This window comes from Dysidea avara, chromosome 3 (assembly GCF_963678975.1).
Source record: "Dysidea avara chromosome 3, odDysAvar1.4, whole genome shotgun sequence".
Classification (NCBI taxonomy): domain Eukaryota; kingdom Metazoa; phylum Porifera; class Demospongiae; order Dictyoceratida; family Dysideidae; genus Dysidea; species Dysidea avara.
Window position 1 is genome coordinate 8,764,273 of NC_089274.1, and position 11,723 is coordinate 8,775,995.

At 37.4% G+C, this 11,723-nt stretch overlaps 2 protein-coding genes across 2 annotated transcripts in view; one reads left to right on the plus strand and one right to left on the minus strand.

The window, feature by feature from the left end:
* The window catches only part of LOC136251574 (uncharacterized), a 212,436-nt gene that overhangs the window by 132,340 nt on the left and 68,373 nt on the right, over positions 1 to 11,723 (minus strand). The gene's annotated exons all lie outside the window — the stretch shown is intronic.
* On the plus strand, positions 10,355 to 10,904 carry LOC136248300 (cyclic nucleotide-gated channel alpha-3-like). The gene is made up of 4 exons (XM_066040097.1): positions 10,355 to 10,359; positions 10,411 to 10,531; positions 10,583 to 10,699; positions 10,758 to 10,904. The coding sequence occupies exons 1-4, from the start codon at positions 10,355 to 10,357 to the stop codon at positions 10,902 to 10,904; spliced, it is 390 nt and encodes a 129-aa protein (XP_065896169.1).

The window sequence follows — 11,723 nt, forward strand, 5'->3', positions numbered from 1 at the left end:
AAATTATCCAATAGAGAGTTCAGCTACATTACATATCTCACAGTAAAGAATTAAGCTACATGACTACATAATCATCCAGTTTTGACATACAACCAAGTCATTCTGTCTACAGTTCTGCAGGAGCCTTTTTGCAAGTTTTCCTTTTGGTACATAATAACTATAATGTACTAAAATAGTTCAAATTAAAATAATTCTCTCTTTTCTTTTTCCTACAGTAAAGAAAAAAAAGTAAAGCCCTAAACTGGCTTATGGCTGGTGTTGGTTATAATTACAACAAAAAGTGATATCTATACCAAAAACAGCCTAACTGTGTGAAAAAAGGGTGCCAATCATTGAAAGGCATGAGTTAATAATGGTGGAGAGTATTATTAACTCCTCTATTATTAACTCTTGCTATATAGCATCATTGCAGCCATTTTCTTGGCCATCACCTAATTGACTTCACAACTTTTTCACCCTGGCCTTTTTGGGACCACACTCTTTCTTCACAGCTTGGCTGTGATTTTTGGTATAGCTACTTAACTCTACAGTAGAACAATTTCAACTCATTGTAACAGGCTGTAAAGAATGCAACCACAATCACTGAGTAATTACATGTTAAATGCATATCATATTTCTATGGCTTTGGTACTTGTATGGATTGGAATGTGGCACTTGTATGGCTTGGCATGTGGCACTTATATGGCTTGGCATACAGCTCTTTTAAGATTTGTCCTATATCTCTTCTCTGAGAGCTCAAGTGTTGATTCACAGTAGTACTGCATAACAGCTTCCCTACATTTGTAATGGGAATTGTCCAAGGTTTCCATTGTGGCTGGATTGATTGCAGATGTGCTTCTCATATGTAGAGTTCTTCATTTGTAATGTTGTGCAATGGACCAAAAATGAAACGTAATAGCTACTTCACTAATTCAGTAATTAATAGTTGGGGCACACTTTCAGGCAAAAATAATAATTCTTTCACCAGTATTCATAATGTTACAAAAAAGTAAAAACAAACAAGTATATATGTATGAGGAAAAATTAGGAATATTAAGTCAAATTAGGGATCATATCAAACAGTACGGTAGAACCGTTTAAGTAGGGATCGCCTTGAAAATTTTGCACGCCACCACCCAAAATTCCGCTTTGAAAAATCATTCTAGAGACACTTTACACACCGAAAATCGCCTTTACAGAATAGTACTAGTCCACATAATATATAAAATATAACAAAATACTTACAGGTGGCCGGATATAGAATTTTTTTTAAATTGCCAAAACTCGAATTTTAGTCTCACTGCCTCACTCACTGACTACAGTCGCAAGGCTAAAGGCCAAATGAAGCAACATACAGCCACCATTTTACGTGACAATAACAAACTCATCAGTGGGATGTGCCTTTTGGGGTTCCGACAAGTGTAGGCCCTCTGCACCTTGTCTTTTCTTTTATCTTCAATCAAGCTGCATGTCTTCTTCATCCAACAAAACCATATCAAGGTATTAGTTTTCCGTATCAACACATTCTTTCAGCAACATAAATAGACGCCACAGAATTATTTCAAAGCTGGATTTCAGAAGTGCTTCAGTCCTGGCTCTACTATAAGACTAGATATGTGCAAGCATAGTGCAAGTTCGTGATTTGGATCCCGTTTGCGATAGGTTCGCGACCACGTCCTTCAATTAAAGATCTAGGTGGACTAATAGTGATAGAGTACGGAGACCACACCTCTTTACAATCTAGCTGTTTACTTAACAATAAACTAAATGACCTCACCCCCTTATTAGTCTAGCTAGCTGCACACCTCTTGGCTGACTCGAGTTATACTCTAATACAACAGTCATGTATGATATTCTAATAGAACAGTCACAAGTTACATTGCAGCTAGCTGTGCTACAATAAAAACTAAACAAACTAGTATTTTTTAAAGATTGTAAATTTAAAAATGAAGTAGGGACCTATGCAACAAAAAGTAGTGAAACAAGAGATGAATGATGGTAATACAACATAGCTCAATGGGAAAGTCCCTACTTTGCACATTAGCTAGCTCAATGCCAAAGTAGGGACTTTTCCACTGAGCTATGTTGTAATACCATCATTCATCTCTTGTTTCACCACTTTTTGCTGCATAGATCCTTACTTCATTTTTAAATTTACAAATTTTCTAGTAAATAAAAAGTAGTGAAACAAGTGAGGTCAACTACACTTGAAGATATATGTACTAGTGGACATTTAATCAGTAATCCAGTTGTGGGTATAGACTGAAGTAGGGATTAATGTCCACTAGTATATCTTCAGTTGTTAGCAACCTCCCTTTTTGCACTGCTTTTTATTTCTATGATCACTAATCAAACTTTAAATTCTCTTGTATTTGTAAAAGATAAAAGGCAAGGCACATAAAGCTGACACTTGTCAGAACCCCAAAAGGCACATATTAGGTATTGTGGCATGCCATACAATGAGTCATTCAGCCTCTAGCCTTGTGTCTGTGGTCAGGCTGGCAGACGGGTGTAGCAGGGTTTTCTTTTAATTAAATATTTGTTTTTTTTAAGGGTTTTCTTGCTTTTTGCACTATATTTGGCACTAGATGCACTAGAGTCTTCTGCTTTTTTATATACCATGAAGAATGTTTTTACAATGGATTTAGTGGCAGCATTTTGACAGGCATTCTTGGCTTGCTAACCACCGAAAGGCATTCCTGTTGTATGATAGTACAAACATAACTACACATTTCATGATTCATTCGGATGTGTACAGTAGGTCTCATTGTGCAGCACTAATAATTGTTAACATGTCAGTAATTGGCATTGTTAACATCACTATCACACTAGTTGTTTGCTATTTGCAGCCCTTGGGTATCTCTACTATTCAGCACTACTACACTGTATGATTCTTGTACAATACTTACATGTACAATTATATTATCAACTTCGTTATGTGTTAATGTAGCAATGGTTTGCAGTTGTGGTGATGGTTTTGGGATCAGTTGGATACAGCTACAGTATTTCAACAGTTGCCTCCAGCTTTGGGCACACTGCCTATGGGAAAATGTCCTTTCAAGATAGACTTCACAATATGGAGTTTTATCTGAAAGTATGTCAGAATGATTTTATATACTGGTGTATTTAAGATTAATATGTGCGTGTGTATGCATGCGTGTGTGTATGTGCATGTGTATACTTGCGTACATGCGTGTGTGCGTGCATGTGTGTGCGTGTGCGTGCGTGCGTGTGTGTGATATAAACCATTGCTACAAGATGTACTACACTTATATACACCCGACTCCAAAGTCTTTGCTGTTAATAAACCCCGAGGCAAGGCCGAGGGATTTATCAGCAGTAAACCTCTGATGACTAGGGAGAAAGGGTGTATGTAATAGTTATACCATGGCTGTGAGGGATTTTGCAGCCCCCGGAGTAAGGATGTATATATCAACAAAATTCTGATGCAATCGTGGTAGAAGTGATACATATCGCGCAGGGCACACTCACCTGATAGGTGAAAAAAAGGCACTCATCCTATTTGATGATTGATTACAAATGCTCTCAGAATGTTTTTCCTACAGCATTATGTTTCAACACATGCCAGGAACTTTTGATTGTGGGATTGGTTTTTGGGGTGTAAAGGATCTATAGTTTTTCAATACTACGTATAGCTACTGTGATAGTAAGTGAGTTAATACACTAAGTTAAGTACTTTGGACTATAAGCTACTCACCTAGTTGTCATATTCTTGTTGTTTCATGATCTGCTCAATAGCTGACACACCCCCATGCAGTGGGTAGAAATGTGCATTCACTCATCGCTCAAGCAATTATTTTACAGATCATTCATCTTTATTATTATTTATTTATTTATTATTAGCATTTTACAGCTTAGAACATAGTTTAGTTACTGTCAAATAATCTAAACTTAACAACTACACTGAGCCTTGCATAATGTGTAAACTAAAACCCACAATAAAATGTGACCGGATCTGTGAAAACCCGACATAATGGTGCAAGCCTAAATTTTCGGTATAGGCTATTGATTGCAATGCGTAAAATATTTGCGTAAATGAAAAAAAATTGGAAAATTTTTTAATGCTTTGTTCTTTATGAAGAAAGGGTGCAATGATAAAAACATGGGTGCCATCTTATTTGCCTACTCAAGAGGAGCTCGAAAATCTTTGTTTTGTAGCTGTGGCCTAAAGGATGCGTGAGTTATGGGCATCTGTTTATGTCATGTCAAAGCAGTCGTACGCGATTGATTTTTCTTCACTAATTTCGTCTCTGTATGTAGGGAAGAAAGATGATAGGAGAAAAACTCACCATGTAATGGACTCCCCCATTCATGGCGAATACAATGGTGTAAGTTACAACTCTGTACTGCATTGTGTTCGTAAGTTACAGTCATTTTTGTAAGCACCTGTAATTTATTCCCAATAATTGCTGTACAAATCGATCTTTCTGTTGCTGCTACTTTGTAGGGCTGTAACTTCAAAAGTTGTTGGCATACAAGGCTGAAACTTGGCCAGAGCATGCTCTCGGCTAAGTAGATTATAAATATTCAATAATAAAGAATTTGAAAAATGCACCATTATGTCAGGTTTTCGCAGATCCGGTCACAAATGCTCTATGTTGCTCAATAAAACGTAGCTGGTTGGGCATCAAAGCCATGGGAAAACCATATTCCCAAGATATTGCCCAGTGAATATACGAGTTAAACCCCAAGCAGACTCCCACGCTAAAGTAGCATCAGTGCAATGCACTAAAGTGAGCCATGGTTCATATAATATATACCATGTGTCCACACTACACAACATGCTAACATCCCAACATGCCTCGATGATGTCCTAGAGTAACATAATTTCCACTTCACTATCCGATAGTTGGGGCACACATTAAGACTAAACATGATGCGGTATGTGTGGATTCACCAGTCATAACTACATTACAAAAAGTTAATAAACAAGTACAAGGAATATGATTAGGAATCAAAAGTAGTGAAACAAGGGATCAAGACTCACGGTAGTGAGTCGCAAGGCCAAGACCAAGGAAAGCACAAAGCGCGCGCCCACAACCACAATAATAAACACGCGACCACTACTGTGAGTCATTTACATGAGAGATCGATTATGCAATCTTTTAAAATCTGCATGGCAAAATCTCAGCCTTACTAAAAGATTCCACCTCGAAACCAGTGGGAATGTAACCTTTGTATAATGAGTAACTACCACACGAAAGATCAGGCGAATTGTTGGAGTAGTTTGTTCCATCGCCCATCCATTTACAATGCATTAATTAAATTATTTATTCAAATGTGCATCGTTCTTTTTTCCTTCTCTTCGTCATCACATCCCATTGGGGCGATTTTCTTTCAACCATGAAGTCGTATTATAAAAATGCTGCAGCTATCAGGGGCTTTTTACACAATGCATCTGTACATTTAATTTCGCTAAAAGTTGTTTGTTAGTTTATGAGATCGCTCTTTGAAGATTCAAACTTGCCGCCATGACATCGAGATGTGAGGCGCCCGCCTCAATTCCCAAACAGCGTGGAAGTGGGCAAGGTCATTAGCTGATTAGCCATAGCGAGCTGGCTGATTTGATGGACACTGTGCTGTCAACTCCGAATTTAATTGTGAGTCCATTCACTGATTTGTTTAAATTCGCCACAGTATGCCTCCACTGACTCGCTATAGGCGTTACTCCCCCATGCAGGGCCGTACCAGCATATAGCTGTTTCATACCCGCTGTAGTGTTGGGATACAGTTGAAGTAATTTACTGCTACATTACCCATGCACGTCTCTAATCCCACTCCAGCCATTCAGTGCCAGTGAAACTTCAATGTTCGCTAAAAGCCAGCATCAGCGCATCACCTTTCAGTCACAGCACTTGTTAGACCCTCATGCAACCACCTACAATTATAGAAACTCTTTAACGATAGCATGAATATACTGTAATAGTAAACGTTTACATTGTGATGATCCCATAAAATAAAAAAAACAATGACTACAATAGCACAAGAAGCGGCCAGATACACTAGTGTTTGGCTATGAAGTCCACCAAGATCAGTGGGGTCTTGGTACCACATGTTAATTTTTCTTCACCATTTGCATGATTTGTCCATTGACCATAAATTCACCCGCCAACAGTCACAACATCAGTATCCACCCTGCACAAAAAGAACGGGATACAGTATTATAGTAAGGCACAGCTAACTAAAACATGTAATCATAATTATAGTCAGACTAACATGTCAAATATGTATAGTGCGCGTGTAGCATATGTGTGTACATATTGCTATTCAAGCTGAGTATGTGTCTGGGCCAGTTCTTCAAATCCAGGACCCTGCCATTGTCCCACAACTAATATACACTACACACATACACCAACATTCCAATTATACTCACCACATGTTGTAGTTGGACTTCAACCATTGTACTTTACAAAAGTCTTTATGGTCAGAAGGTCCTACATAGGCTCCTTGGGTTGATCAGATTGAGGCAGGTCTTGTATGGGAGGAGACAGCAGATAAAACAGTGTGAATAACACCTATACAACATGAGCATCACATCATTTTATATACATTAAAGTGGGCATCCCACATAGCCATTTCCAAGATGTATTATTCAGCATACTGAAGCTGGTACCAGTTGATGACCAATTTTGTAATATATTACTTGATTTGTTTTGTAGTTCTCACCTATGCTACATTGTTGACATGACAACTTTCGTTGCTAGGAGACATATAAACTAGGAGGGACTAACGGTTATAGCACAATGGTAAACAAGTTACAACAACAAAGGAAATTTTATAACCAGCAGTGATCTAGTTGATGGATAAAGGTAGAAGACAATTTGTAGTTTCTCTTAGTCCTTGCTTGAGAATAAGCACATTAGCTGCTATAAGCACAACAAAAGCAAGACAGCCTAAATTTTAACACAAGGTTTATGATGCAAACTCATTATGCACCTACCAATGTGTTGCCCCACCACCCCCTTTGGATGTAAGTGGGGCTTTACAAGGGGAATTGACATGAAACCACTGCCCCACTATGGGGGACAATCATTCATTAAGCACCCAAGTATTTTTTCTACGCTATGTCAAATCCCAAGTAAATCCCCACGTTGCAACTGGAGCCAATGGGTGAGGATTTGACACAATAGGTTTGCCCTACCATGGGGCATTTAACATTCAGTTGTGCCCACTATAGCCCCACATATGCCCGAAGGGAGGGGTAGTGGGGCAATACATTAATAGATACATTACAGGGGTAAATAGATTAAGCCTGTACCTTGCGGGCCTAAGCATGTTCCTCTCCTGTTTTGAAAAATAATCTTTTATTGTCTGGCCCTAACTGGAGTTTGCCTGACACCTTCAACAACACAAAAAGCTATCTAAAATGGTTAATTTAGCTTCGACCATTGGCAAACTACAACACTCAACAATTATATCAGAGTATACGTAACTCTATATATCTGCCCAGTTACTGTATAGTAGAGTCCATGGTTGTCTCAGATCTGCACATATTATCATTACATCAATCAATTGATGCATAGTAATTATGGTATACTGTATGTACGCATTGAGCTGAGCCCTCAAAAATATTAACTTGTTAGTTTTGTAGTATTGACTTACTTGCTAATCATTCAAATGCCTGACACATTATTTATAGCCAAAGATTTCACCATACATTAGAGGAAGCTAGAAGCATTTGTCTGCTCTTGACAACTTTGTTGTCATCACCAACCATCTGCATGGTTGGTTGAAATGTTGAGAAAAAATCTTCTTTCATTTTTAGCTCTTTTCTCACTAGGGTTCGGCTCAACTTGTTCGCGGTCTGACCCACACACTGAGCTGCTAGAACAAGCCAGCTGCAAGGATCTGGCCTACAAAAGCACAGATATATAATCCCAGGAAGCTACTATGGCGTGGGGGATTCCTGTCTAAAATTACAACGGTAGTTATATATCCGTTTACAATGACTTATACGCAAACTTACTCGGCAATTCGCTGGGAGAATAGTGTGTTATGCACAGAGGCTAGTTATATCATCAACCCACCGCTTCAGGAAGAACCAATAAGATGGTAGCCTCGACTTTGTCACTATCCCCGGTTCTTATTTTTACGTGAAACATCACGCAAAATATCACGTGAGTCATTGAGGGAAATTTGAATGGCTTGAACGAGTTTTCTCTTAGCAAGTCACTTTTAGTAGCGCTTCTAAACACTGAACTTGAAGCTTTTGCTACTGCTTTAGCTAGCTAATCTGATACTGAAGCTGTTATTATGTATGCATGCATGCATGTAGTGTCTCCTATGTATAAAGCCACTCCAATTAGTAATTATGTTTCTGGTCCTCCGCCCGCATCCTATTTTGGAGAATGTGAAATTTCAGAAATACATGGGTAAAATGCCCGCATCAGCCTTTTGGAAAACCTGGATTTCAGAAACTATTGTTGGGCTGCAACAAGTATGCTAAATCTAGCTATCTATAAGGTGTCATAATTTGTATTTTATCAGTGAAAACCTGCAAGAAATGGGCAGAGTGCATAGTACGGATCGATATACTCTAATAGAACAGTCAGTAAATCACAAAAATACTCTATTTGAGCAGTCACTTCATTGTTGCTTTGTTGCTCAATTCCGCCTTCCCGCACCTAAAACTGATTTTCAAAGGACCAGAAACATAATTACCAATTGGAGTGGCCTAATATAATAGCCAATCTTCAGTAACTGTATGTTCTCCATTCAACAAAAAGTAGTGATATCCTGTGCCAAAAACAGCCCAGCTGTAAAAAAAGGCGAGGCCAAGAATGCACAAGTACATGTTCATGAAGTAACTACAACCAAAAGACATGATATCAAAATCTGGCCAAGAAAGCATTTACAGTATAGGCACTTTTATGCATTCGTTTTCTATATGCTTCACGTTATCACATCCAGCTAGCTGTACATGTGTGCTTGCAATATAGACAATTATACTGAGACGATAAAAGATGATTACACTGCATTGTTACCAAAATTAATTTAAGGTTACGGAATAATTTAAAATGCGTGGGCGGAACAAATTACAAAACCTGCTTTAAACCAAGCAGGGATAAATAATTTCAACAACTGTGTTGTGTTAGCAATACAACTAATTATGCTTGTTTGTTTTTACTACAGAACAACGACTGTTCTTGGGTGTGTGGTCTACAATAGAGCGATGTTTTATAAAAATGCGCCGCCAAAAACCAGACTAACAGATTACTGAATCCTTATAATTTCAACACAAGTGACTAAACAACTAAAATATCTAGGTCCTGTGGAAGCGATTTTTTAAGTTACCGGTTGTGTGAGACGTTTTATTGAACTTTTAGTAGTTTTTCGAGTGAAACAAGCTCTTTGAAGGCTTGTACCTGAGTCACTGAGAAGAAACACGCCAAAAACGCTTCCACAGGACCTAATAAATTTAATATACAGTATCACTATGCCCCAGAAAAGCCAATAGAGCCTACAGCTTTTGCTGTATTTGGCGGCGGAAAAACATGGTAGTGACAGCTGGAGCTGAGCTATATATGGGCTGACTTACTTGTGTTACTACAACAAATTGTAGTGTTCCACCTGCCTCAAACTACACTGTAGCTACATAAAAACATTGAATATGAAGGGCTTCACCTTCATTTAAAACTTTTCACGCTGCTAGACTGGTTTTATGGGCTTCTCAAAAAGTATCGATAGGCATTCAAAATTTTGAATGATTGCCCGTGACTATACCGTAACCTTAACTAAAAATTTACAATTGGTTTCTACTTGGCCATCTTTTTGCACTGTATATTAAAATAAAAAAGATGGCCAAGTAGAAACCAATTGTAAATTTTAGTTAAATTAATTTTGGTAACAATGCAGTGTAATCATCTTTTATCGTTTCAGTAGTATTGTTTATATTGCAAGCACACATGTACAGCTAGCTGGATGTGATAATGTGAAGCATATAGAAAACGAATGCATAAAAGTGCTTATACTGTAAATGCTTTCTTGGCCAGATTTTGATATCATGTCTTTTGGTTGTAGTTACTCCATGAACATGTACTTGTGCATTCTTGGCCTTGCCTTTTTTTACAACTGGGCTGTTTTTGGCACAGTTTCACTTCCACCTGAAGATAGACTAGTGAATATTTAATCCAGTATGTATAGACTTATGTAGGGATTATACGTATGCCTACTATATGATACGTACTGTATACCTTCAGGTGTCCATTGTTCCACTACTTTTTGTTTCTGTGATCCCCAATCAAACTTAAAATATTTCTTGTGCTTGTAGTATTACATGTACAGATGTATGTGGTACTTTTTGTCAATTTTTGTTCAGGAAAAAAATTCTGGAAAAAGTGCTATTGATCGTGTCATGAAGTACGTAATAGTCACATTAGCAAGCATATTTGATGTAGATTAATTATATAGTTACTACTCTTTGTTGTGGAAGAGAATTGGTGCACTGAACTTATCAGAATTAATGAAAGGCTTACCATTGTCTCTGCGTACTGAAATTTCATTTTGTGTTTACAAAGATATAATCGCAAAGGTTAGTACAACATAATCAGTGTATTAGTTTTGAGGAAATGGTTGAAAAAAGGTGTCACTGTTTCAAGATGCTGAGATTTCTTTCATTAAGCTTATATCCCGCTACTGTAAACCAGTATTTATCCCAAAAGATGAATTTATCATCAAGAAAGGAGACAGCTCTCCTTCGGTAAGTTTTGAATTTTTGATAAAGTATCGTAAGTCTTGTTATGTTAACTTTTGCGTAGATGTATTTTATTACTATGGGAACAGTTGATGTTGTGTCAGAAGATGGTGAAATTATTTTTGACACATTAAATGAAGGAGACTTCTTTGGTGAAATGTCCTGTTTGTGTGGTGCCCCATCACTGACATCATTCAGGTATATGTTCTAACATAATGTAAAATGCATGAGCACAATAGACACAAAAAGTTTACAGAAATTATGCTGAGGATTAATAACTGACCAGAAAAGTTTGCAAAGATTTTGATCAATCCTTATATACCAACATCTTTGTTCAGTAATCTGTTAAATTTCAACACTTAGCATCCCACAATTTAACTTCAGGCTGTCAAGCCCTCATCAATTTGACAATTTAATGTATAACATATTTTTTTTATCTTATGTTAGGGCCTCTACAAATTGTGATTTGTTTACTTTGGATAAACCAGATTATGATATATGCTTGAAATTTCATCAAGACTTGTCAACTAAAATGTTTCAGTTTGCTACTACAAGATATCGTATTCTTCAGAAACACGTACGTAGCAGCATTGCTATGAATAGTCAAAGCAGAAGAAACACACCATCATCTGCTAGAAGAAGTGATGTTGAAGTGAAGGACATAGAGCTTGGAATACTTTACAATAGTACGCAACCCTCTACTACTGTAAAATCTAATGTAAAGAGGTTGATAAAGAAGTATTTATGGTTCTATACCATATCGTACAAAAGCAAATTTGTCAAGATACTAACTGCAGTTAGCCTCCTGTTAAATGCCACCTTAAGTTTTGTAATACCATATGAGGTAAATGAACTGTTGAATATTTCTGTGTCTGTAATCTGCTGTGATACATCTGCAGACCCTCTACAATGAGAGACATGATGCTTTTATGGTGTTACATTTTGTGAGTGAAATATTTTATATATCTGAGGTAAGGTTGTACTTCTTATAGTCTTTTTGTTTACATTATTTACTTATTGACTAACCTCT